This window comes from Drosophila miranda, chromosome XR (assembly GCF_003369915.1).
Source record: "Drosophila miranda strain MSH22 chromosome XR, D.miranda_PacBio2.1, whole genome shotgun sequence".
Classification (NCBI taxonomy): Eukaryota; Metazoa; Arthropoda; class Insecta; order Diptera; family Drosophilidae; genus Drosophila; species Drosophila miranda.
Genome location: NC_046674.1, coordinates 9,880,998 through 9,908,696, shown reverse-complemented (window position 1 = coordinate 9,908,696; position 27,699 = coordinate 9,880,998). Strand labels below are relative to the sequence as shown.

The window sequence follows — 27,699 nt, the reverse complement described above, 5'->3', positions numbered from 1 at the left end:
CGCTTTGACTGCAGTTAATTTAAAATTCCGAAAGTGTAAAAACTCTGACGACACATCCTTGGACAAGATGCACACCGCTTAAGGACATTCCTGGCTGGTGTACCGCATTCCGCACTCCGCTGAGTCACACACACACACACACACAACACACACAAACAGAGACAAAGGTCAGCAGTTCAGCATTTAACGACGAGCACATTCTTCCTTGCACTTGAAAATATTGAAATGCCTTCGGACAGCCCCAAGCTGCGAGTGTCAGCTGTTTTCCCCCCTCGAAGACACTCAAATTAATGCCAGCGACAAGTTTTGTGTGAAGGACGCGTAATATCCTTGTGTGTCGCTCAGTCGTCCGTCGACCGTCCTCCGTCCTCCGTCCAGTCTGTCCTTTTGTCTGTCTGCCAAGGCTGTGGAGTGGAGAAGGATAGGAGTTTCCTTGGCTCTGATTTACCCTTCCATATGGAAGATACAATGCCCTGAAGGTTAGCGTCTTGTGTCTTGTACAAGGCTGAAATTACCCCATCCCACAAATGCCAGACAGTTTTTCGTTTTCCGTTTTGTAGATACTTTATTTATTGAATCTCAAGTTGAATACGATTTAGCTGAAATCTATTGTATTGGAATGATATGCGTCGAGTGATTTCCTTGTCGGTAAAGTATTGTATGCTATGCTGTTGCGAGAGGTACGTACAATTATGCCATGGAACATCTATACGTTAAGTACTTGGGGATTAGTATTTCGGTTAGATGGATGATGCCAGGAGTTGGCCTAACAGTGGCGCTCTAACAATGTTCAAATGTATTTGCATCTACATAGATAAAAGTGTGTCAAGAGCCACTGGCAAAACGCTACTACAGCTAAGTAATAATTTTCCATTAACATTTGTTTGTCGAATACTTTTCGGCGTTCGGTTTTCGGTTTTTGGTTTTCAGTGTTGTTGGGGAGCTCTTAAGTACTACGTTTATCTGAGAGATATGAAGTTGTTCTGTGTGTTTCTGTGGTAAAGCTATGAGAGTGCCTGGCGATCGATATACATACATACGTAGATCGTCTAGATACTATCGTTTCGAATACGTATCGTATATTATGTTGGTTGTTGGTTGGTTCTATAGTAAACTCTGAAAAGTGCAAACAGTGTGGCGTTAATATACATATATCTATAAAATTTTCTGTTCTTTTTGATATTAGTTGTAAATACTCGTAGTCGTCAATTTTGAATGAAATACATTTTGTTTTCTTGCAACATATCGAATACATTTAGAACACACAAATATTTGTTGTTTGTTTGGAGAATATCTGACTACAAAACTATAAATATATACTATATGTATATGTATATCTGATATATTCTGTGTTCCAGCTTCAAGCCCTAACAAAGTTTCCCTCCCCCAACATTTCTCTTAAAAAACTTGCAACTTCTCTTTTTGGGTTTTTCAGTTTTTTCCTGTGTTTTTTTGGTGTATTTTTGTTCTTTTCACTAATTTGAAATTGGGACCAAGGTCCTCTCCGTCTGTGTGTGTGTGTGTTGTCCTTAGTAGTAGTTTGCCATTGAGTTGTTTACAGTCCCCCTTCCAAAAAAAAAAATAAAAATAAAAAAAATGAAGGAAATTGAAAACATGTTTCACTTTCCATAGAACCTCCCCCGATCCCTACCCCTACCCATATCGCTCTCCCTTTAGCTCTAGCCCCAAACACTCTCCGACATTGTGGAAAAGTTTTCCAAGCTTTGCTGCAACATTTCTCTTTTTCGCTGTGTGTGTGTTTCATTTTCATTTCACTCTGGGAAATACAGGGAAAAACTAAAACTAACTTTCCTCCTCCTGTGTTTTTTTGTGTGTTGGTATTGGTATTTGTGTGTGTGCGCGAGACCAGCTTTGTTTTATTTTTGCTTTCAAAAGCCAACAGCTTGTATAAAAATTGTAGAAAACTTGAAGCTGAACTAAGACCTACCCAAAAAAAAATGCACCATAAATATTCACAGGGAATACTCGTATTCAAAGAAGGACAAACACTTTCGGTAATCCGTAATCTGTAATCAAAATGGGTTTCCCTTCCAATCAACTTCAAGCTCAGCCCCACTGTCTGTCTCCCAGCTCTTGGCCCTAAACTCTGTTCTAAGTTAATGTTTTCTTTGTAATATCCATATATAAGTTATATCTCTTGCTTGGTATCAAAAAATCCGTATAAAAATGTTTGCTTAACAAATTGTATGTTTGGTTTCGGTTTCGGTTTCGTTTCTCCCTGGTACTCGTATAAATCTGGGTTTAAAAAATTCTGTGTGTGTGTTGTCTTGGTTTGCAAAAAATTGATCGGTGTTGGTTTTATAGTTTAGCTCCTATATTTAATATATATACTATATATTGTACCTACTCGTATAGGTTTTGGAAATATTTCAAGTGCTGTAAGCTACGATTTACTTTTGGCCTGTATTTGCTTGCTATTTCGTTGGGGCCAGGACTGGTTTGCACTGGGGGAAAGAGAGCTTCCAGCTACCAGATATAATGCATATATCAATCCTACTTTCCATGGAACCCTTTCTTCCCTTCGATCTCCCAGTACCCAATGCCCAATGCCCAGTGCCCAGTGCCCAGAATGCCCCGACTCCATATAAAAACCAATTAAAATTCCGTGCTCATCGTACGCTTGAAGTTCCCTTAAGCTTTGCCTCGAGTCGGCTGTCGGTTGCTGGTTGTGCGCCTAGTAGCCGATCCTGCCCAGCCGCGTGACTGGCAGCGATGTGGGCTCCGAGCTGGGCAGCTCCCCGCAGCGCTGCAGCCAGCTCCAGGCCTGGCCACACACGACACCGACTCCGGCCCACATTCAAAAGCACTGGCTACGCCGCTTCGTTGTCGTCGTGGCCGTGCCTGTGCCGGTTCCCGTTCCCGTTCCCGTTCCCGTTCCCATGCCACTGCCACTGCCGCTACCCGTGGCCATACTGGCCATGGTCATACTGGTTGATGATGTCAGAGTCGAGGTTCTGGCCGAGAGCGGGGGTGGCAGCAACCGGGGGGCCGTGTTCTATGTTTTCTTCAGCTGTCCAGAGTGTCCGGAGGAGTGTCCGCACTTGGGGGTCCGGGACTTCTTGACCAAGAAGCACGTGAGGAACTCTATGGGCGAGGGCATCTTCTGGAGGCTCTCCTCCGAGCTGGAGCTCGAGTGGTGGCTCTCCGAGCGCAGGTTGCTGCACTTGATCCGCCCGCTGGCCCCTGGCCCGGTCTCCAGGGCGTGGCGGTAGTAGTTCTTGCAGCACTTCTTGGACAGGTTGTACATGCGAACGGTGCGATCGATGTTCTCGTCGTCCTCCTCCTCGCCGGCCTTCAGGTTGAGCCCCAGGCCGCCCACACCCACATCGTGGGACTTGGAGATGACCATGCCCAGGCCCTTTCTGGCAGTGGCTGACTGACTGACTGGCACGTGTTCTTGGCCCTTGCAGACGACGGAAGAGGAGGTCTCTGGATGGAGCTGTACGCTCTCTGGCAATTCCTGGTGCTCGTGGTGCTCGTGGTGCTCGTGGTGCTCGTGGGGCTCGTGCTGGTGGTGCTGCTGGTACTCCTCCTCGGGCTGCTCCTCCTCCTCGAGGTTGTTCTGCGACTCGTCGTAGAACTTGTAGCTCCTGTAGCGACTGTGCCTGCCCTGGTCCCAGCCGGCGCCACGTCCAGTCCAGTCCGCGTTGGCCGGCAGCGAGAGCTGGATGGTCGGCGTGCGGTAGTACTGGCGATGCGGATGGAATCCCAGGCCAAAGTCGTCCATGTAGGACTGCGTGTGGATGTTGTCCAGCTCGTCGGCGACGCTCAGCAGGAAGGGTAGGGTCGACATGGTTCCGTTGTCCGTCTACTGACTACGTTCTATGGCAATACTTTTTCACGTTTTCACTTTTCCAGCTCTCGCTCTCTCTCCTGTCGTCTCCTGTCTCCCACTCTGTGCTCCCACCCACCGAAATGTAGGTATCTATGCTGCGGCGATGGCGATGTCGATGTCGATGTCGATGGGGGCACTGGCACTGGGCAAAAGAAATGCACACACGCGGACACGGACACAGATGCAGATGCAGATACTAGTGCAGATGCAGATACAACTTTTGGAGCTACACTATTTGGTTTTGTATATATTTTTCCCTATTTCGGATTCTAGTTTTTATCTAAGGCAAAACTGCACTCGGCTCTCTGGCTCGACAGGGCTCCGACTGCACGGACTCGAAACTGAAACAGAACTGAACGGAGGCGGAAAATGCACTTGCGACCAGGCCAGGCCATGCCAGGCCCGACGTCGCATTTATGCTGATGATGATGATGTGCAAACTCCTTCGTTTACCAGCGAGAGAGCGTCGCGTCGCGTCTCTCTCTCTCCCCGAGTGGGTTCTCGTTCTCTCTCTCTCTCTCTCTCTCTCGGCTTGTCGGTGTTTTGGTCACGCGCTCAGGAAAACCCGATGCACCTCCCGAACCTCCTCCTTTTCCCTGTCGCCCTTCGCCTTTTGCCGCACCGACTGCACCGACTGGATTTGGGTTTATGTTTTGATTTCGCTGTGTACAACGGCTGTGCGGCGTATGCGTGATATTATGAGGGGGTGGCACAGTGGCACACTGGCATGAAAGGCGGGCGGGCGGGGGGGACGGCTTTCGTGCTCATTCTGGGGTTTTTCCTTTTCGCGCCTTATTGTCATTAGTTAGCGCTTGCCTCCGTTTTGGCCTCCAGCATAGTAGTATCTGCAGCGTTTTTCTGCCGTGTCCCTGGACTGCAACGGCAACGGCGAAGGACACACAACATTGTTGCTGTCCTGCGGCCCTGCCAGAGCCTGCCTGCAGCACTGTGGGAGGGCCCATGCATCTGTATACGAGAGAGTCTGTGTGCGGCTGTGTGTGGCTATCAGTGTGTGTATCTGTGAGTGGGTGAGTGGGGGGGGGGCTACATCTTAATGCGCAATAATTCATTGGATGTGGATGAGCATTGCTGTGAGCTTTACGAAGGCTGCGTGTTTGGAAATTGTTAGCCAAATCAATTGAATTTCGGCTCGTATACCGTCTTCATGGAGATATAATGAGGAGAAATTGATAGTGCTATATATATATTTGGTAGGATTGGATGGAAATTGGATCTGATTGATGAATACTCAAGGGGAGGAAAGTTGGGCCACTATTATGTACATTACAACCTACAATCTGACTGGGAAAACGGTAATTGAATATCATCTATAGAATAATTAAGACACTTTCACTTCTATATGGAACCCAGCGGAGATCTTCTAGCCCTTAATGAAGTTGAATAATCCATGCAGGTCTCTTCCAGCCACACAATTCACTTTGTACTAATGTACTTCTACGCATTGGATAATCCCAGAGCCCAAAGCCCACTCCCTGCCTTATTCATGAGGAGCAAGAATCCACAGAATGAGTTCAGAAATGGAAATGGAAAAAGCGAATCCCAGCTCAAATTACCCTTGGGTCCCAGGTCCCAGTTCCCAGGTCCAGAAGGCAGTAGTAAAGCAGGAAACCAAATGAAAAACTGCAGTAAGGAGAGAGCCTCGACTCTCATACGAGAATGCATGCATATAGACGGATAGACAGTTATCCAGTTGTGTGTCCTGTCTGTCCGTCTGTCCGTCTGTCTGGCTGTTAGGGAGACACTTAAGCCTGCGGTGAGCGCCTGTCGTTTGTGCCACTTATTGAGAGCAATAGACAGGGCGAGACAGGGCGGGAGCCGGAGACAGGACAGGGCATAAATCTTTTAGCACTTATTTGACACAGTTTCAGGACACAGGAGTACACACACACACACACACACACACACACACAGAGAGAGAGAGGTACACACACGGGGACAGAGCAGGGACATGGACGTCACATGCTCATCAATCGGTCGCTCACATTTGCTGCAACAATGCAAAGTGATGTCCATGCACCTTGAAGTGGGGCTCTGATAGAGGGTAGCAGAGTGGCAGACAGACAGGCCGGCCAGACCGGGCAGATGGTGTGCCGGGATGGGGTGCCAGGGTGCCAGGGTGCCAGAGTGCCAGAAGAACTGGCAGACGATGACAGTCGAGCGATAAGCGGTCGAGTGGCTGAATCCTACTCGGAGGAGCCTCTCTCTTCCAGCCATGTTGTGACTGTTGTGACTGCCTACGGCTCGTTGTTGGCCCAACAAATCGGCACAGAATGGCATAGGGAAAACGGAAAACAGAAAAGCGGAAAACTGCAAAGAGAGATAGAGAGAGACGGAGGGAGAGAGAGAGAGTGAGCCAGAGCCAGAGCCAGAGGCAGCACAACCTTCTTCTGTTGGCCTCATTTGACTTGTGCCTTCCCCATTCGCTTAATCCATTTAATTGCCTCTTTTTATGCCACAATTGTGGCCCCCTTGCCCCCGATTGCTGACACATGTGGAACGTGCGAAGAAATTACGCACAAGCCCCAATGAATTCATTCAATTTAAGCTCTTCAAATATTCAGTTCCAATTTGTTGCCTAATGAATATTCGTTAGAAATTCATTTGAATCGGCGTTTATTCTGACGGGGGCCACGACCCACGGTCCCCGGCCCACGCCATGTTGTCCTTGTGCCACATTGAGGCACAATCGCGGCTGACAGTCGTGGCTGACTGACTGACTGACTGACTGACTGACTGACGTCTCGTATCAAATTATCTATAAAATGCCATTGCCCAAGCACGCCATCAATGGCGAAGGAGGAGACTGTCAGACCATCAGTTCGTGTTTCTGCTGATTGTTCCTTTTGCCCGCCTGCCCCCCTGCCCACGAATTGTGTCGTGTGAAGTTGTTTCTTTATATTCGATTGCATTGAATTGCGGATATAGGATATATAGGATATATGTAGTATGTGTGCACAAACACACACGCGGGCAATCAATTTACCAAAGAAAAGGAAAGAGCAACAACAGCAACAAAAATAAGCACAAGTCAAGAGCCCAGAGCCCAGAGCCCAGAGCCCTGCCTCCTGCTTCCTGCCAAGTTCTGCCTTTTGCCCGAGATTTGAATTTAATTTTGAGGTCAGACAAAGGCAAGCACTCTGCTCCACTGCTCCATGTGTTTGTGCCTCAAGTGTTGCATACATAGCAACAAAAAATGCAATAAATATTTAAATTACTATATCCACATGCAGCACAGCACGCAAATGGGAAAGGAATACTCTGGAGGCGGACCGGGGACTGTGGAGGCCCGTGGAGCGAATAGCACTGAGGAGACTCTCTTCAAAAAGTAGGCTAAATGTGGATCGCACTACAAAATAATTAAGAGAAATGTTGCAAAGAAATTGAAATGGGTGTCGAGTGTTGTCGGGTGGGTGGGCGAATGGGGTAGGGGGAAGGGGGGCCACGTGAAACGCTTCAGAATTGGCAAGGGATGGAACTTTATTCCGGCAAAAAGATATATATGGATACTATAGCATTAAAGCATCTTTTGACATAGTCTTTTTTTGGATGCTTTGCAGGTCAAATCTTAGGAATAGTTTAATGCCCACCCGAAGCCATATAGTTTTACTGCTTTGCCTTTCAAATGGTATACACTTGGCAGATTTTTTTATGGGTAGGTACTTCAAAACATACTTTGTTAGAAGTGCTTTAGATGCGAGTGTTCGTTGGCTCGCCAGAAGTTTAGCAGATACTTTTGATGTGCTTTGGGGGACTCTTGAAGGATACTGTGTGCGGTACAAAGGTGGAAAATGGCTTGTGGATGCTACAAGTACTTGAAATAATTTTTAGATTATTGTAAATATTTTTCTCAATATTGTTTGCAAATTGTGTGCTGTTTACAAACGATGATTGATTTGAATTGATCATCTATCGCATTACTCATACGCTCTCTCTTTCTACATATGTATGTACCTACTATATATTTTTAATACCTCTTTCTGTTTCTTATTTATTTACATTTATTTTATATTTAAAGCTTTACATTTTTGCACAACCATCAAGATTCCAGCAACAAACTAAACAACATCCCGCCTTAGCCGAAGCGAACAGCAATTTATATTTCGAACAACAAAAGCAGCAACAGCAAATGAACCACAACACAACAACAGCAAATTCAATGGGCAACGGGGCAGCCAGCCAGACGGACAGAGAGACAGACAACAATCGTGTCAAGTTCAACAAAAGCTTCACCCGCAGCTCCGCTCCATTCGATCGCTGCGGCTGCGGCTTCGGCTTCGGCTTACAAGTTTTTACATATAAATTTCATGGCACGCACAGAAAACCGAAAACTGAAAAACCTGTTAATGCGTTTGGCCAAAAAAAAAAAAGATACGGACACCAGCAGCAACAACAGCTACGGCAGAGTGCACCCACGCGAGCTCCAAAAGAGAAGCTTAAGAGAGGCCTTTGGAAGAGATGGAAGCTTTTTGAAGAGCAACCTGGAGCTTGGCAGAGCTTTGCGATCAAGCCATCAAAGGGCCAAAGCGTGTGCTGGAAAAGAATGATTGAATGAAATGACAGAGGTGATAATTAATAAATAATTAATAAAGACTGTTAGCCAATACTTAATCGAAAGATTATAGCCAGTGGTGCAGCAGTAAAGTAAGTCCGAATTATTGCTTGCTGTAAGCTACATATCCACGTACATAAATGTACATATGCTCCCGGACTGCAGCGGCCAATGCAGCTGTTCTCTCTTGTCTTCATCTCGTGCCTTTCTTTCATCTCTTCGCTTTCGCTCTCTCGATCGGACGCGCTCTAATCGAGTTCTCGCTTGCATTAGGTCACGGGCAATTCATCTTCGGCTTCGGCCTGCCTTTGCACGACGTCTATGGCGAATAGTTCTTCAATCCGACACTGTCCGACGGGGCTTCAATTTGATCCCGTCTTGAATCGAGCTAGACTCGTCATGTTATCGTCATAAACCTTACTCGAACCTTTCGCTATCCCTTCGACTTTTTAGCACATTACATACCATAAACCACGATAAGCCTTATTAAACGGCACAATTGTCGATTGCAAACATACACTGCAGAAAAGCTCAGGGGCTCGGCAAAGAGTATAAGAAGATGAACTGGAATGAGATATAGAAGCCGCCTGAAGGAGAATGAGAAAGCATGTAGCGAGAGAAGGGTAACAAGATTTGGAGTTGGAGTCATTCCTGGAGCGATAGCAATAGTACACAATACACAAAACGATACTTCCTAATGACCTGCAGGAGGAAGGACAAACACATATGTAGATATCTTACCCATTTATCAAATGGGAACTTGTGAAAAATTGCCAGTCAAAGCCACCATTAATAACCTTATCCATATTCATATCCAAATCCATTTAATTGGAGTAAGTGCTTCATTAGACCATTCGATATTAGATAAGACACCCAATCTATTCGCAATATGTGTGTACCCTCTGCTGAAGGAGGTATATTCGCATTGGGAAACAGAATGCTATGCCGTGCGGCAGTTTTTTGCGATTCTCATGGATAGATACAAAGCAGAGATATATTTTTGATGAACAATAAACTGATATTCATTCTTAATATATCCCTCTTGAACTCTTCTTCTCCATCTATCTATCATTCCATCTCCGTTTGCTCCAAATCTTCATACGCTCTTTAAAAGGTACAAAAAAAAAGGTCAGAAAATGAGGAAAAATATGTAAAAACTTGCACTAATTTGCTAATGAGCCGCTCATCCATAATTTAACTAAAATAAAAATGTGTACAAATATTACAAAAGAAAATAACATAAAAGTCGAGCAACTCGAGCCAACTTTTGACGTATAAAAGCCCTCAGCAAGCTCTCAGCAACGTTGCGCGTGCGCGCTCTGACTCCACAGTTGCTCTCTCCCTCTCTGTCTCTCTTTCTCTTTGCCAGATCGCAGGGCTTTTGACCAGAAGAAAAAAACCTACAACCTGCTGAAAGCCATAAGTCAAAGCATTGTCATCGCTGTGCTGTGCTGTGGCTGCTGCCCCGGAGCTTGGCCTGAACTCTGCCAGTCGTCTGCGGTGATTCCGAGCGGTGCGTTGGCCTCAGAAAAGATCTCTCGTCTCGTCACGTCTCGTCTTTGCAGAAATTAGCCACTTACTCGCAGCGCCAACAACTCAATTAGAATGTATAGTGGAAATTTGTGTGCTTTTTTTTGATTCATTTCGCTTTCAGTCCGGAAGTTTTCCCCCATTCACCCAGTCCACCCACCCACCAGTCGCGTGCTGGCATTAATTCAAATGTGCAGCTGATGGTATCGCGAGCCAAATCCTCGGTCCCCTATCCCCAACCCTCAGTATCAGAGGCCGGACCCCCTTGTAGCCCCATCTAGACCCCATCTAGATCGGAGCCAACGCTAGATTTGCCTATAATACTACACACACGTACGTGTGCTGTGGCGTGGTGTGGTGTGTCCGGTGTGGGCCGAGAATCAAATAAAAATGTACCACAATTAACAAAAGGTTGTCACTTGCTCGCCGATGCCCCAGTGCGGAGGACCATACCCATCTAAAGTATTTCTTGTGCGTCTTTTTGTGAATTTTTTTCTTCGGTTTGTGATGCGACCCAATTAGGCAGCAAAGCACGCAAGGCAGCAGGCGAAAAAATTAACAAAAATATTTTAATTATATCAGCTGATGGCAGAAAAAAGCTTTCACTGCACAACAGGCAAACCCGTTTTCATAATTTAAATATACCTACCTATACCTACGACATATGAGAGACATAATACATATAGTAGAGATATAGTAAAAGACGGCAGAAAGCCAACGACAGCGACAGCGTCTCGCATTCGGCAACTTGTTTATTTCAAAATTATATATAACAAAAACCAAAAAAAAACCAGAAACGAGTATCTTATAAATAGTGCGCTTTGTTTCGGCACACAACAAAAACAACAACAACAACAACAGCAGCAGCAACACCTCAACACCAACGACTCCAACAACATTCCAACAACAATCGGCTCTGCTCTCCCTTGACGTAGGTCAGGCCAAAGCTCTCCTCAATCAAAAAAAAAAAAAAAAAAAAAAACATTTATACAGCCGGCTTTTGAGGGAGCAGACTCGAAGAGTCGAAGAGAGAGAGAGAGAGAGATTTATAGAGAGTGGTATTTTTATTGAAGAGAACCGGAACGACCCATGGGTCGCATCTGATCTCTGCAGATGCTTGAATCAACGACACCGAAAATGCTCCACTGGTCCCTGATCGTCAGCGCCCTGGGCGTCTGCGTGGCCGTCTTGGGTGGCTACTGCGGATGGTCTCTGTTTCCCAACATGGTCCACAAAAAGGTGGAACAGGTGAGTCCAACCAAAAGGGGAATATCCTATCACCTAGGGCCTAGGCTATATAGCACTACATGGGATGCGCACTGGCTCTGAGTCGGACAGAGAGGTATCTAGTATCTGGGATCTAAGAGATGTTTTCTTTGTTACTACTCGCCTTTGCTTGCCTCACCTTTCATTAGAAACCAAACAGCGTTTCTTTACCTTAAATATTAGACTAGCGATTTCTATCGCTGGACAGCAAACAAATGGAGCTTTTGTTGACTTTTAAGAGTAAATATTCAAGCCACTAAGCGAAGTGTGTATAGAACCAGGGAACAAGTGGATAGAATAATCCGTAGTTAGTCAGACTCGTGATGACTCAACGAAAGTTCAGAGAAATCGGACTTCTAATTAAATGGTTATGGGGGAAACGGGCTTAAAATACATTTCCATAAGAATGCCAGCGAATTGGAGTGCCAAAAGTCCCTGCCCCTGATTCCTGTGTTCAATTGTTGATCCACTACACCCATTATATTTATGGCCGATTACAAAATCTGATTGTTACGACAGAACCAGGCGACAGTCACGACAACCTAACATTAATCTCCTTATCCGTAATGACATCGGTCAATGAATGACACAGCAGCTGTCCCCAGGTTCCATTCCCCAATCAATCTGCCGGCCAAAACAAGTGCAATTCAATCCCATATCCCATATATGTACATGATGTAATTACATGGAAATGTTCCCTTTGGCCCCCGAGCGAGCCCAGAATCGATTCTGGATGCCCAGGGGTCACGCTTTAGCAGAATGCCAAATGAAAATGCAATTGAAATGCAAGGCAGCAAGGCCATGAATTAATTCGCTAGTTAAATGCATTTTATGGCCATTATTGCTTTAGCGCCGTGCCATTAGAGCCAAAACACTTGGTTCTTGTCCTTCAACGCGGTTGTATTTATGACCATTTTGACCATTTCGGAAATGCGTGTCATTGGAGATTTTCAACTCAAGCGATGAGTGCGTGACAGGCACGAACATACATATTCTCATTCAGTGGAATTATCATGAGATAAGATCTATCCCTTTTCTCTGGTCCGACAGGGTGTGACACGATGCCCTTCATTTGTGAGTCACGATCAAGTAGAAGACGTGACAAGATTGCCATTGCATCTAGAGAAGGGATCGACCCCACTCACGCTCCCATCTCTGGGCACACGCCAGAGCCAGCCAGCCGCCGGATCAGGCGTGACATCTTCTTCGCCGAACATTGTCAAGGGAAGGCAAGGCGAAACCGAAACCGAAGCCCCAACTAGAAGTACGAGTACTTGAGTTGACTTTGAGCTTAACTTGTGTTTTGTTTTATTGCAATTAGAATGCAAACAGAAACTTTAATCTTTTTCGCTGTTCAGTGTTCAGTGTTCGCTGTTCGCTGTTCGCGTCTGTGTTTGCTCTTTATTTTAATTGTTGGAGCTGCGCAAAGTTAATTGCCCTTTTTGTGGTTTCGGCTTTGGCTTTTTGTCATGCGGCCGTCACGTCACCCAAGGCACAGGGTTAGGCCCGAAATTGTTTTTTATGGGCCACCGCCATTGTTAGCAATGAACTTCCGCATGTTTTTGTTTTTGTCGCGATGCGATCTAGAATGGCCAGCATTTTGATAGGCCCTCGAAAGGCAGGGGCCTTCAACTTGAAGGTGGCACCGTGTACCTTGCAATGGAATGGCTCCCGAAAACCATAAACCATAAGCCATCAACCATTTCTATTTGTAATTCAAATGCAATCGCCAAAGACAAACAAACGAGTCATGAATCGAAATCGAAATTGAAAATTGAAATTGAAATTCAAAGCAACTGAAGTGGGGATTCGATGGTCAACAAATGGTGTTGTGCAATTTGGCCCGAAAGCAATGCCAAACAATCGCAGCTCTCTTCAAAGCGCCACTCATTTCGGCCAACCAGTCTTTCGGCTCTTCAAAATTACGCATACGCCTCTTTGACCCAGCACATTCTTAGACTCAACGAAATCGGTATCGGTATTTTGGCCACGCTTCTCTTTGTCGTTTGATTTGTCGCCATGCCAAAAACTGCTCTATTTCGCAACAATTATTTGTATGATTTTGCTGAATGAATTTCGGGCCATTGTCAGCCGTCAGTCGGGGTCTATCTTCGGCAGCAGGCAGCAGGCAGAAGGCAGTAGTCAGCTCTTGAGGTTAATCAAACGTTTTGTATGCTCTTTGATACATATGTATGTATATAGTGTATAGTATTGGACCTGACCTTGAAATCTGCCTTAGTCATACCATATGGATGTACATACGAGTAACTTATAGATACATGCAGCTACATACATATTTACATCGACAATTCTTCAATTGTGTCCAGTTCGAGGGGCAGACCATAAAATTATATTGCTGGTCATGTTTTGGGCTTGTTTTGTTGCCTTCATTTTATGTTTTGCCAATTTTGAAAACATATATATGTACATATATGTATTTGTTGGCTACCGAGTTGTAAAAATTCAAATGGAAGGTCAACAAAACCTTTTTATTTGCGTAGCATGAGAAATATTTGAAAATACTCGTGTTCCCAGAACTCCTCCCAAATTAAAACCGGCCTAATTTGTTTTCATTAAGCGAGAAATGTGAAATTAAACCAAATACTCCGCTTGGTCATTGCTCCTTCTCTCTCTCTCTCTCTCTCTCTCTCTCTATCTCTGCCATCGAAAATTAAATAAGAAAAATAACAATAGAAATTGCACTGCCCAGAAAGATACAATAAGGCACATAGTATTTTCTTGAGCTGAAAACAGGTTCGTGCTCTGCTTCGGCGGGGGATTGAAGTGGATGATTTTGATTTGATTTTTATGGCCACTACTGCGTCATTAGATGTCATAAATAAGAGGCTCCGACGCGTCATAAACAACATTAAAATGTTGTTTAATAAATTTAAGTGTAATTAAGCTCAGAGATAGAGGAAAAGCAAAGCAAAAGCAAGTAAATTAAATGTCAGATAAATTAACAGCAAATGAATTGGGAATATTCTTGGCAGCGAATTGAAAGTAGATCTCTCACATTTTCCCGGCTTCTTCTATCCCCCGACAGAGTGTCATTTTGGCCGATGGCTCGGAACAGTACAAGCGCTTTGTGAACCTGCCGCAGCCTCTGAACTTCAAGGTCTACATATTCAATGTGACGAATCCCGATATGATACAGCATGGTGCCATACCCATAGTCGAGGAAATCGGACCCTATGTCTACAAGTAAGTAGAAATCTTTGCTTAGGAATCTTTAATCTTAGATATGAACCGATCTTCCAACCCCACAGGCAGTACCGCCACAAGAAGGTGAAGCATTTCTCACGCGATGGCTCCAAGATCACGTACGTGCAGAATGTCCATTTCGACTTCGATGCCGATGCCTCGGCGCCGTACACCCAAGACGACCGCATCGTGGCCCTCAATATGCATATGAATGTAAGTAAAGCGGAGAGCCGCAGACTAAACCGAAGTCAAACCAAAGATAAATGACTCTCTAAGGACATTGTTGTATCGTCTACAAACTACAAAACATTATTGATAATCAATTTGCAGGCATTTTTACAAGTGTTCGAAAGAGAGATCACAGATATCTTTCAGGGGTTCGCCAATAGGCTGAACTCCCGCCTGAATCGTACGCCCGGCGTGCGAATCCTGAAACGTCTGATGGAACGTATTCGAGGGAAACGTAAAGTAATTTTATTCACTACTAATTTTATCGAGAGTAGCAGCAGAAACGCCTGCCAGCTGGTGGTGGTCTATATCGGTCTATATCGGTCTATATCGGGAATGGGAATAGAAGTTCGGTTGAGTTCAAACAATGACCCAAAAGTGTGTGTTGTCTGTGCAAAGATTTACTCACTGGCATGCCTTGGTCTCTTGGTCTCTGATTCAACTTAATGGTTAATGGTAATGGCTTTTCTACTGGGACTGTGATGGCGCAAATAAGCGAGATACAATCTCTTAACTGTGTTTGTCTTTGTTCTGCTTTTAATATATCTTTTATGTTGTGTGTTTGGCTTTATTAAGTATGATTTAACCCAGACGTGCGTCACGGACATCGGATATCGGATTCTAGAAGTAATTAAGCTGATGGGTTTTTTTTATGGGTTGATTTATTTCGCTGATTGTGGCAGCCCAACAGTTCTGGGTGTGGGTTAGGTCAGGATCGTATGGGGTTTATGAGACTCAAAGACATCAATTTAGTTTGGGAGTTTCTTGGCTAAAGGTAAAGAAGTCAATTTTCTAGACAGATATTAGACCCCTTCTCTCATCGTAACAGTTTTTAGGTGAGGAATGTAAATAAGAGTATACGCAATTTAATGAACTGCAATTTTATAGCGCCCTTTAGCTGGGTTCACGGCATCTTGATCAGCATTATTGAAGATGTGAAAGTAAGTTGAACAACATCCTCCAACCGCCTCCGCCTCCGCCTTTGCCTCCTTCTCCTCATCCGAAAGCATTGCAACCGTAACATTGACTCAAACTTCAGACTTCCAACTCAAGATCATCCACATCAGACGGAGAGACAGACCGACAGACAGATAGACAGATGGACATTCAGATAGAACAGCAAAATTTTGATTGGCATTCACCTTGTGGTGGATCTGTGGCGTGTTGTTGATATATGAAATCCCTCGTCTATGTAAATATTTTGATAAATTGCCGAGTTGATTTGAAATGAACGATGAGAATCGAGGGAAAAAAGCGGCAGCTGAACGCCGAATGATTGGGAAACATCAATTTTCACACATATGAACACATAATTAATAATAACAAATTTAAGCTTGTGATTTACTCTAAACTATAAACATATACATGCTTGATGCCTGCCTGCCTGCCTTACTTACTTAACTTTACCTTACCTTACCTTACCTTACTCTGCCTTGCCTTGCCATGCCACGCCATGCCATGCCACAACTTCCTCAATTAACTCTTTCGGAATTGCCCTCTCTTTCAGTCCGTTTTGCAAATCTCTGAGAACGATCCGGGACTGGCGCTGCTCCTGGTCCACCTGAACGCCAACCTCAAGGCAGTGTTCAACGATCCCCGATCCATGTTTGTGCACACCTCCGTAAGGGAGTATCTCTTTGATGGAGTCCGGTTCTGCATCAATCCCCAGGGCATTGCCAAGGCCATCTGCAACCAGATCAAGGAGAGCGGCTCCAAGACCATTCGAGAGCAGAGCGACGGTAGCCTCGCCTTCTCCTTCTTCGGGCATGTGAGTATCCGCAGTGAGAGTGCAAGCCAAACACAGTCTCTTCAACTTCCTGTCTTGGTCCGCAGAAAAACGGCTCTGGTCATGATGTCTATGAGGTGCACACGGGCAAGGGCGATCCAATGAAGGTGCTGGAGATCCAGAAGCTCGATGATTCGCACAATCTGCAGGTCTGGCTGAATGCCAGCACAGAGGGAGAGACCTCCGTCTGCAACCAGATCAATGGCACCGATGCATCCTCCTATCCACCGTTCCGCCAGCGCGGCGACTCCATGTACATCTTCAGTGCGGACATCTGTCGGTCCGTGCAGCTCTTCTACCAGGCGGACATCCAGTACGAGGGCATCCCCGGATATCGCTACTCCATTGGCGAGAACTTCATCAACGACATCGGACCGGAGCACGACAACGAGTGCTTCTGCGTCGACAAGCTGGCGAATGTGATCAAGCGGAAGAACGGATGCCTCTACGCGGGCGCCTTGGATCTGACAACCTGTTTGGGTGAGTCGACAGCTGACAATTTATCGACGAGAGAGTCCGATAGTCCATGAATCAAAATACATATTGTGGCGAAGGCTAAGACTACTCTGTAAATGTAAATGAACGTATGCAAAGATAATACTGATACTCAGTGATGAGATACTCAATAGAACCGAATCTTATCTTCCGAAATTAATGATGTAAAGATTACATCTAATTGAAAACTCCGCTGTTATTCCTACGAGTATTTTATGCAAAGAATTTCCAAAATATTTGTGTTTACGCTCTGGGTGTGTTATCTATCGCTTATCTGTAGTTCCTCATGTTATTTCACAGTCTAAACTGAAACTGAAACTGAATTATAATTTCAAATGCGAGTAGATTCCCATAAATTAACTAGATCAAAGACTTCTGTGGTGCTTTTCTGGTTTTGTCTGGGTCTCAGAAAGAGTCCATCAACTTATAGATGATATTTGATAGATCATATAGAGCATTTGGCCTTTCCATCACTTACACTTGTGAAAAACTAAACTGATTTTGATACGAAATGTATTTTTTGCCTAGTTTCCTCTCCAGAGAGAAGAGCTCATAATGTTTACCCCATTGGATCGGCTAGAGTATTACCATCTTCGTTGATTTATTAGCCCCTTGGTTATGGCATCTTCTGAGGCTAATTTTTCTATGAAATAAGTCTGATTTAATTTAATTAGCATTTTATTTATGTCGATAGTTTAGGCATTTGACAGTTTGTTTTGTTTTTTATTATGAACACTTAACTCAAATGTTAACGATTGAATGTTTCATCCATTCGGACTCGTACAAGCCTTATCATTAATTGGAGCAATGCCGACAGACATCCAAACGGTCGGTCATTCCTAAAAATACCATATCGACATCGACAAAAAGCATCTATGAACTTTAAGCATTTTTTGGTCTCAAATCTTCATTATCATTTTCATTTGATGATATTGAAATACTAACCGGAAATATTTCGAATAATATTTGACAATTTCTTGCCATTCATCGTTTTTTTTTTTTTTTTGGTTTTTGTTGTTGTTGTTTTGTTATGCAAATGAGTCTCTCTTTATGGCCGTATTGTGGGTTGTCTTATGGCGATTAACCGGCCATTCAGGCAGAGGAAAGAACTCCCCCAAGGCACTCCATGAGCCCATCTGTCATCGCGTGGCTGTGGCTGTGGCTGATGATGGTGGTACGAGTGGATTACCTGAGTAATTATAAGGCGAGAAATACTAAATCAAATGCAAGCCATGCCCCATGTACAATGTACAATGCAAGACCGATTGATCTTTGAGGGGGACGGGGGATGGGATCCAATTCTAGCTTGTGTTTTATGGGACTCCTATGCTAATTCTCTGAAGAGAAGTGCAAACCGAAGGCATCAACATCGACACTCGCAGCTAATCAAATTTAAATTATGCGCCACTAAACCGTAAAATAAAATAGAAATAAAAAGCAATACAAATGGAATATTACCATACACACGCGCTCAACCCCCGAAAACTGACAAATTGCAAGCGATTTTGGTTAAGACTTTGATTTAGATTCAGATGAAGATTCACATTCAGATGGAGATGAAGATTCTGTGTGGGCTGGCTTCGTTCTTCGTTTGATCTTCTTCGATTGTTTAATTTCTTAATTAACACTCGAGTTGGAGAGGGAAAAAAACGTTTAGCTTCACGTTTGGAATCCAGTTCTCCCCCGAGGGGCATTGCGCATTTGAAATCAAAAGTGTTGTCTTTGGGGTCGGACTTAATTCATCTACGTACTTATAGTGAGCCCCCCACCTCATCATGATGTTCTCGAGTGTGTCCGAGTGAACGAACGCTCCACAAATTGAGGCAGCAAATGCGAGCTGTATACCATTGGCTGGGAGGGTATTATGATTCAAGCGAGAAGTTGCCAAAGAAGGAAATTCTGCTGAGCAATCTAGTCTGTGAGTTCATCAAAATGATAACTATCATAGGAAAAGTGTGTTTAGATCTTCGACTTCCGATTATGGCCTTCATTTCTTGATCATATTTTTTGTGGTGTGATTTTTTGTTTGGGTGTTTGCCGATCGCGCACGTTTCCAACTTGAGATTCTTTTGGTGATTCCTCCTTTTCTTTAGTTCATCATTTTTTTATATTTTTATTATAATTGTCGAAACGTGAGTTAACAGTTTCAGTAATGAGCATTTGAAATACACAGTTCATTGTCTGATGAGGAAATTCTAGCAAATTGGTTCAGGCTTTGGCATCAGAGCCATGCCATCCCAATTCCAATCCCCATCCCAAGTGCTTGTGTAAATAAATAAATAAATAAATGTTGTTCTGGCAAAACGTGAGCCGCCGCAGCTTCCGCAACTCTCTAGATATTCTGTGAAATATTTTCAATTAATTTAATTGAATTAAATGCAAGTAGCTCGCCGCCACAAAGGTCAGGCAATCCTGTTTTGTTTTTTTTTTTTAAATATTTCAACAATGTAAACAGAATAATTAATATTGGAATTGAATGGAATGCATTGACACCCCCAAGGAGCTGGTTATGCAAATTAAGATGTTCCTTATATATGTATGTATATTTTATAATTATTCCTGTATGTGCAGATGCCCCTGTTATACTGACGCTGCCGCATATGCTAGGCGCCTCGAACGAGTACAGGAAAATGATACGCGGCCTCAATCCAGATGCCAAAAAGCACCAGACCTTTGTCGATGTGCAGTCGGTAAGTGAATTCTCGCGGCGAATGCCATACTCGTAAAAGAACCTCAATTTATTGGTATTTCCATTAGCTGACGGGCACGCCCTTGCGGGGCGGCAAGCGGGTTCAGTTCAACATGTTCCTCAAGAGCATCAATCGAATAGGCATTACCGAGAACCTCACCACAGTCCTCATGCCGGCCATTTGGGTGGAAGAGGTTAGTGCCACAGAAGCAGAACCCCAATAAACCTTCGATAGATCATCTCTTGTCTGTTCTTCCTGCAGGGCATCCAACTCAATGGGGAAATGGTGGCCTTCTTCAAGAAGAAACTAATCAACACCCTCAAGGCCCTCAACATAGTCCACTGGGCGGCTCTCTGCGGAGGCGCAGGCGTGGCCCTCATCAGCCTGCTCTACTACCTCTACCAGAAAGGACGCGGCGAGGAGGCTCCTCTGAAATAGAGAAATGGGGATGTATCTCCCCAACGGAGATGGACATGGAGATGGAGCTGTAGATGTAGATGTACTTGTTATGCAAATTAAATGCTTGTAAAGATGTATTTTTTTTGTTTTTTTTTGTATGATTAAGTTACTTTCAAGCGTGTCTATACATGTAAAGATGTATCTGTTATGCTATACCTTTTGTCTACGAATTTGTATATAATTTATTTTTTAAATGTGATTCTATTGTATTGTGATTTAGCCTACTAAAACCTACCATAAACTAAACATGTTGTTGAATTAAATTGTGAAGAATATGTTGGTATTTCGTTTCAATTCCTGGAATTCTCAAATTAGAGAGAGTAAATCTCTGGGATTGTTTAAAGATTTCATTAGAGTGTTCTTCCAAGGACCATACATCATTTTTGTTGACCACAAAAAGCACTTTGCATATTTCAAACCTTGATCTAACCGCCCCTCTCCCTATCAGCAGTGACTCAAGTTCAAGATCAACTAATGAGGGAATCCAAATCCAAGTATTAATCAATCAGCAACAGTTTTTGGCCCCACAATTTGCACAGACCGCCAATTAAAACACAGTTTATATTGCACAAATTGGCTATAAAAAAAAAAAGCAGCAGCTAAACAAAAATAGTTTTTGACTTGGGCAAGACCATACAAAAAGGCTAAAGGCCCAAGCCCCGTACCGATTGACCAATTCCGAGATGCAAACAGAAATATTTCCCCCGAACTGTAGTATAAACAATGCTGTCCAAGGTATTATTTGCCTTACAATGCGATTGAGATTGAGACACCCGAGACCGAGTCCGAGCCCGAAGCTGGGACTGGGTGGGGTTTTGGCAATACTGATTGATTGACAGCTGCGAATCGCGACTGTCAATGGATTGATTGAGACTTACGAGGCGATTAAAAACGCGTGAAAAACGCTTGCGCTTGCGCTTGCGACTGATCAGGTTGATCAGGTGGATCAGGTGGCTGGCTCTCTGCCGATAAATATTTGAAATTAATTTCATTAGCCAAATGACCAGCTAATGGCTGGTTGGCTGACCGACTGCAGAACTTTTTAACTTTATTTTGTATGGTTGAATATTCGTTTTTATTCATTTAGATTGGTTGCTGTAGGTATTCATATTCCATTCTTTTGGGTTCTTTTCTTTCGGTCGGAGAACCTTTTAAGCTCTGGTCTGGTCATAGTAATTATGCAATAGCCACACACCACACAGCCACACACACAACCAGTTTGTCGCTGTCGTCGTCAGAGAAGTCGTCGTAGTCGTCGTCATATTCAAATTGACTTTAGGCTGAAGATGCGACCGCTCGCTGGTTCAGTCGTCAACGAAACGCGCAAACGCACGCAGCAGCTAGCTGTTAAAAACGCTCACCCATACCAAGACGAAACACAAAAACAAAAACGAGCGCGTTTAAAAACGATTTTCGTGTGAAGGGAAATTTACAATTTAAATGAAGTAAGGATCTCTTCTCTGTTACGCTCTAGATTCTGCCGCGTGGTGTTCTATATAAGAGTGAGACCCGATCCAGATCGTTTGTCAGATCATCGCAAGATGTCGAGGCAGTCGCTTCTGCCCCTCCTAGTCCCCTTCCTCCTTCTGCTCGTCGTCTGCCCCTTGGGGCGGGTGTCGGGCAAGATCTTCGATCGCTGCGAGCTAGCAAAGCTCCTGCAGCATCGTTTCGGACTACCCTCTGCCCAGGTGGCGACCCTGGTGTGCATTGCCCAGCACTCGAGTGACCTGAACACGGCCGCCTTCGGTGGTGGCACTGGACCGGGAGGCGGCTCCCATGGCATCTTCCAGATCAGCGACGTTTACTGGTGCTCCCCGCCCGGACAAGGGGCGGGCTGTGGCCTGAGCTGCTCTCGCCTGCGGGACGATGACATCGCGGACGATGTCCTGTGTGTGCGGAAGATCTACGCGGAGCACCAGAGGATTTCGGGCGATGGATTCTCCGCGTGGCAGGCCTACAGCGCGTACTGTCGCCAGGACGTGGCCTCCTATGTGGCAGGATGTGGCGTGGGAGTCAGCGGAACAGCTCTCTCGGTGGCCGCCTCCTATCAGCACCCGCAACAGGTGAAGGTGAACCACTACCAGGGACAACCACAGGTGCCACTGTCGGTGGCACCCGTCCAGCGCCAAGCAAAGATTTACAATCGCTGTGAGCTGGCCCAGGAGCTTTACTACCAGCACAAACTTCCCATGCCCCAGATCCCCACCTGGGTGTGCATTGCCCAGCACGAGTCCTCCTTCAACACGGCAGCGGTGGGTCGTCTCAATGCGGATGGGAGTGCGGATCACGGACTGTTCCAGATCAGCGATCTCTTCTGGTGCACACACGATCAGCGGGCGGGAAAGGGCTGTCATGCCACGTGCAACCAGTTCCTGGACACCAGCATATCGGATGATGTGCAGTGCATACGGAGGATCCATCAGGAGCACACCCAGATCTCCGGCGATGGCTTCAATGCCTGGACTGTCTACAAAAGGAACTGCCTGGATCAGCACTACGAGCAGGTGGCGGCCTGCTTCGCCAAGCCCCAGGTGATCGCCAGCCATCCAAATGCCATTGGGGGATCACCCATTAAATCAAAGGTCAGCTATGCATATCAATTCGGTCAGCAGAAGATCACTCCTGTGGCTCCGGTGGCTCCCATTGCCAATCAATACTATAAGCCAGCCCCACCTTTGCTCACCTACCAGCGAGTGGGTGTGAGCTATCAGGGCAATCCCTTCCTGAGACCACCTCAAGCTGCGCCTCAGCGTGCGGCTCAGTCCCACCCCAATGCCATTGGCTTCGGCGGAAAGGTGGGCCAGAGCCTGGCCAATCCCTTCTTTAGCCACAAGCAGACACAACACACAACACAGCATTATCAGCAACACTATCAGCAGGCACATTACCAGCAGCAGTATCTGCACAGCACACCAGTAATCACATCCACATCCACATCCCGGACGGGTACGGGTACGGGTAAAGTTTTCAAACGCTGTGAATTAGCCCAAGAGTTGTATTTCTCACACAAATTTCCCATGCAGGATATAGCCACCTGGGTGTGCATCGCCGAGCATGAGTCCTCCTTCAAGACGGCGGCCGTGGGGCGCCTCAATGCGGACGGGAGTGCCGATCATGGTCTGTTCCAGATCAGCGATCTCTACTGGTGCACCCACGGTGGGGCAGAAAATGGTGGCAAGGGCTGTCACATTGACTGCGATCGCCTGTTGGACTCGGACATCTCGGACGATGTCCAGTGCATAAGGACCATCCACGAGGAGCACACGAGAATCTCAGGGGATGGCTTCACGGCCTGGACCGTGTACAATGGACACTGCAGACAGCAAACCAAAGCGGATATAGTCGGTTGCTTTGGGGGTACAGATCTGTCAAAGGAGCAGGTGCCTCCAGCCAAGGGAAACGAGATTACAAAGAAAGCACCTCCCCAGATGGCCAAGGGAAAGATCTTCAAGCGCTGCGAACTGGCCCAAGAGCTGTACTACAAGCACAAGCTTCCCATGAAGGAGATTCCCACTTGGGTGTGCATCGCAGAGCATGAGTCCTCCTTCAACACGGCAGCCGTGGGTCGTCTCAATGCGGATGGGAGTGCCGATCATGGCCTGTTCCAGATCAGCGATCTCTATTGGTGCACCCACGGTGAGGGAGGAGGCAAAGCCTGTCACATTGAATGTGATCGTTTGCTGGACTCGGACATCTCCGATGATGTGAAATGCATTAGGACGATCCATGAGGAGCATACCCGCCTGTCAGGGGATGGCTTCAATGCTTGGACCGTCTACAGCGGGCACTGCCGGCATCAGAGCTTGGCCATGTTGAGTGACTGCTTTGATGGCAATGAAATAACGGAGGCGCAGAGGCCGAGGCCGAGTCCGTATGCAGAGCGGCCACAGGTAAAGCCACAGCAGGTGATTATGGACAAGCCTCAGCAGAAGATCGCTGCCAGTTATGGATATGCGAATAATCCTTTTCTGCAGAACATACAGGCAGTAAAGACCCCGCAGGTGTCTGCTCAGCAGCTTGCCTTGTTCAGCAATTCAAAAGAGAAGCCTTCTACAGCCCTAGTCCCAGGCACTTCTCCATCGACAAGGCCCAACTATGACCACAATCCCTTCCTTAAAGCTCCCGGCTCTCCGCGTCCCTCTGCTACTCCGTTGAAGAGTTCTGTGCAGGTCAAGCCCAATAATAATCTCTCCTATGCCCAGAACCCATTCCTCAGTCTACTGGCAAGGCCAATCGTGCCCGCTCGAGCACCTGTCAAGCCCTCAGTCGCTACGAAGTCTCCGCAGCATGTAACCAGACCCTATGTCAGCAGTGACAGCTTCCGCAATGAAGTGATAAAATATACGGCCACATCTTCAGGTACAACAACAACAACAACAACAAAGCACCCCATAACATCAACAACAACAAAAACAACTACTAAGAGCACTGCCAAAGCAACTGTGAGACCGACGAGTTTCCCCCCTTGGGTATGGCAAACTTCCGCGAAAACAACGACAAGAACCAAGCCCACAACACGGCCCCCGTCCACAACGAAAGCTACAACAACTCATTATACTACTGTAACGAAACCCCCGTCACGCCCAACATTAACCACTCGCTCAGCGGCGACCACTCGCTCAGCGGCGACCACTCGCTCAGCGGCGACCACTCGCCCAACGACCATCAGCACAACAACAAGACCAATTACTCGTTACATAGCAGTAACGAAACCTACGACTCGTCCCACGTCAACAACACGCCCAGCCACAACTCTTCGAACTGTCCCTACCACCCGCCCATCAACAACAGCGAGATCTGTAACGCATTATGCAACTGTAACTAAGCCGCTACCTCGTGCCACACCGACAACGCGTCCAACGACAATCGCCCGTCCAGCTACAACAACTCGCACTGTTCCGAGCACTCGCCCAACTGCCTCAACCAGATATACAACCAAAACTACAAATCACCCAGCACCCACAACTCGTCCAACTATAACGACTCGTCGAACATTAACAACGAGATCTACAACTCGCTACACAGCCACAGCAAGACCCACCCAACGGCCTACAACGAGACAAACAACTCGTTACTCAGCTATAACCACACGTGCCACTCGTCCCACCACGTCAAAAACTCTTCCGAGCACCACCCCAAGGCCATACTTATTCACATCGACTACAACACCACAAAAGAGTTCGACCACGGCAGATCCTTTCAGTCATCCTTTCTTCCAGAAATTCAAGGCCAAGTTTGAAAAAACTCCCAGCCCTGTTCTACAAATCAAAACACCTACAACAACAGCGGCACCTTCACGCCAAAACCAGAGCACCACCAGCAGTCCGTACTACGCCAAATACCAGGAGAACAAAGTCAAAGTGGCAGCCAAGACAGTTTTCTCTTACGATTTTGGTCAGAATCGAACGACAACGAAGCGACCTGATAATCCAACAACGAAAATAGCATCGAGAGCACCCAAGTCCGCTTTCGACGTGTATCTAAATTGGAACAAAAACTAATGGGTTCCGAAGAGCTGAGTGGAGCAATGGACGGAATGGGGGCTATGGCACTTTTAAGACTTGTAAATACGCGTTATTGATTGATGTAATACGGCTAGTTTAGCATAATGGCAGAATACTCATGCATTATTAATCGTAAGCATTATAAATAGGATTTAGATAATAAAACAAAAATAAAACACATGCGAATGCGAAATGTACGAAAATTAATTCAACTTTAGACAACAAACCACCAACTGGTTGAATCGACAGCCTAACAACGCGCCAAACGTCGTCGCCAAGTGCGATCGTGGCATTAGCTGGAACATTTTGATTAATTTTCATTAACTTAACTCGTTTTTTGCCAACTCTCTGCCTTGTTAACATAACTGCTAACCGTAGCAACAAATACAATGCGGCCACAAGAACTGAACAAGTATATTCGAACAGCAAGCAACGAGTTTTGCATTCGAATTAGGTTTCCGAGAAGAGCTCTCTTATATTTCACCAAGCTATCGATTTGCATATTTTATGTTATCTCCTTCGAAGCAACAGTGCCGTCAACGAAGAAATCAAAAATTTTTGAATACCCATTTTAAATTTGATATAATTGAGCAGTTTCCCTCCTCTTGCCAATCGTAGCCGGTAGTACCACCGCTAAGTGTAGCCATAGCACTAACAAAAATGTCGTGAATACTAAGCTAGCCAGATCATCGAACTTGTCGGAATATTTTGACGTTGAAATTAAGTTGAAGCGCTTCAAACCAGGGACCTTGTCCAAATACATCCAAGCCACCGGATGGGACTGCCCTTAACCTGCAGTAGTATGCTCTCACGGTTCGGGCAACGCGAAAGGGCACTTGCCCATGCGGCAACACAACGGACCTTTTATAGGTCCAAGTGAGCTTGGGGGCGGGAGGCTCTTATCCCCCCACTCCCGGCTACCGCCTTAACCTAACCTAACCTAACCTAAGTTGAAGCGCTATCCAAACAGTGTGTAGATGCCTTGGACCTGGTGGACGAGCACAAATGGAAAACGGCAAATATGCAGCTGAAGTCCATCGACCGCTTCAATCAATGGTTCGTCTCCGCCTTCATCACCGCCAGCCAGATACGCTTCATCATTGTGCACGACAACAAGAACGACGAGGGCATCAAGAGCTTCTTCAACGAGATGTATGATACGTATATTAAGCATTCCATTAACGCCTTCTACAAGATCAACACGGTCATCAAGTCGGCAATGTTCGAGAAAAAGGCCAGGATCTTCGGGCGAAAGATTTTGCTATCATGACGGGTGGCCTTGGGTTCTCTAACGCTGACGTACTTAACGGTCAGAGGAGAGAGGTTTCCTCGCATCGCAACAGATTCCGTGGCTCGACTTTAACTGTAAATGCGAAGAAGGTGGAAAGCACGGAATAGCCGAGGAACAGCGGTTGTTTTTGGGAGTGCCCTGACATCAGGATTTACTGTTATTCGAAGCCACTGTAGGCAGACGCACATGGCACTTTTGCTCATACAACAGTAGCATAAACAAACGAGTATCGTTCTAATTGCTCAATTTCTTTATTCCGTCGAATATTACCAGCTATATATAATATTTAGCCATGCCCACATAATTTTACCCAATTAATGAATCAATTTTCTACTTAACTGACTAATGTTTAATACTTGCTTTTATTGGATTTTGCTTAAAAAAATGGTTTTAGCGAAAAAGGTCGAACTAATGAAACGTAAAAAAACGTAAGACAAAAATTGATCCAATTGCTCAATTTCTTTATTCCGCTGAATAATTCTGCCTAACTAAAACCATTAGCTCTGCCCATCTAATTTTAGGCCAATAATGAATAAATTTCCTACCTGATTGACTACTTTTAAGTACTCTCTTTTATTTTGTAGTGTAGAAAACAAGCTTTAAACAAAAAAGGTCAACAAAAAACAGTGGCAACGTAAGTGAGTATGGAATGCGCCGTAAGTGAGTATGAAATGACACGTCAACCGGAGTTTGGGCGCAGGTATACCCTATTTTGTTGATATATATGAAGAAACTGTTTTTCCAAGCTGTTTTAAAACGTAATTAATATAGAAATGATCTCAGATTGTTTTGTTTTGGACATTAATGCATATGATGAGGG

The 27,699-nt window shown here is 45.4% G+C and overlaps 4 protein-coding genes across 8 annotated transcripts; 3 read left to right on the top strand and 1 right to left on the bottom strand.

Moving 5' to 3' along the window:
- Nucleotides 1-1,517: 1,517 nt before the first annotated feature.
- Nucleotides 1,518-4,192, bottom strand: LOC108165371. The gene has a single exon (XM_033387847.1). It carries the CDS (start codon nt 3,812-3,814, stop codon nt 3,017-3,019), a length of 798 nt encoding a protein of 265 aa, XP_033243738.1. The 5' UTR covers nt 3,815-4,192; the 3' UTR covers nt 1,518-3,016.
- Nucleotides 4,193-9,927: 5,735 nt separating this feature from the next.
- On the top strand, nt 9,928-20,328 carry LOC108153604 (sensory neuron membrane protein 2). 4 transcript variants are annotated; one of them, XM_017283697.2, is made up of 11 exons: nt 9,928-10,033; nt 10,539-11,204; nt 14,269-14,426; nt 14,492-14,639; nt 14,757-14,889; nt 15,543-15,595; nt 16,162-16,422; nt 16,488-16,920; nt 19,507-19,625; nt 19,693-19,818; nt 19,887-20,328. In XM_017283697.2, the coding sequence occupies exons 2-11, from the start codon at nt 11,070-11,072 to the stop codon at nt 20,061-20,063; spliced, it is 1,743 nt and encodes a 580-aa protein (XP_017139186.1). In that variant the 5' UTR covers nt 9,928-10,033; nt 10,539-11,069; the 3' UTR covers nt 20,064-20,328. The 4 variants fall into 4 exon arrangements, with proteins under 4 accessions (XP_017139186.1, XP_017139187.1, XP_017139188.1 ...); XM_017283698.2 differs by lacking the exons at nt 9,928-10,033; nt 15,543-15,595 and having other exon boundaries at nt 10,092-11,204; nt 14,757-14,894; XM_017283699.2 differs by lacking the exons at nt 9,928-10,033; nt 14,757-14,889; nt 15,543-15,595 and having other exon boundaries at nt 10,093-11,204; nt 19,887-20,327.
- A 1,068-nt stretch (nt 20,329-21,396) lies between these two features.
- On the top strand, nt 21,397-23,240 carry LOC108153548. Of its 2 annotated transcripts, none has more exons than XM_017283615.2 (2): nt 21,397-23,036; nt 23,108-23,240. In XM_017283615.2, exons 1-2 carry the CDS (start codon nt 21,626-21,628, stop codon nt 23,140-23,142), a joined length of 1,446 nt encoding a protein of 481 aa, XP_017139104.1. In that variant the 5' UTR covers nt 21,397-21,625; the 3' UTR covers nt 23,143-23,240. The 2 variants fall into 2 exon arrangements, with proteins under 2 accessions (XP_017139104.1, XP_017139103.1); XM_017283614.2 differs by having other exon boundaries at nt 21,398-23,042.
- LOC108165372 (probable serine/threonine-protein kinase DDB_G0267686) lies at nt 23,178-26,873 on the top strand. The gene is made up of 6 exons (XM_017301408.1): nt 23,178-23,201; nt 23,264-24,443; nt 24,509-24,847; nt 24,911-25,262; nt 25,336-25,478; nt 26,539-26,873. Exons 1-6 carry the CDS (start codon nt 23,178-23,180, stop codon nt 26,856-26,858), a joined length of 2,358 nt encoding a protein of 785 aa, XP_017156897.1. The 3' UTR covers nt 26,859-26,873.
- The last annotated feature ends 826 nt before the right edge of the window (nt 26,874-27,699 follow it).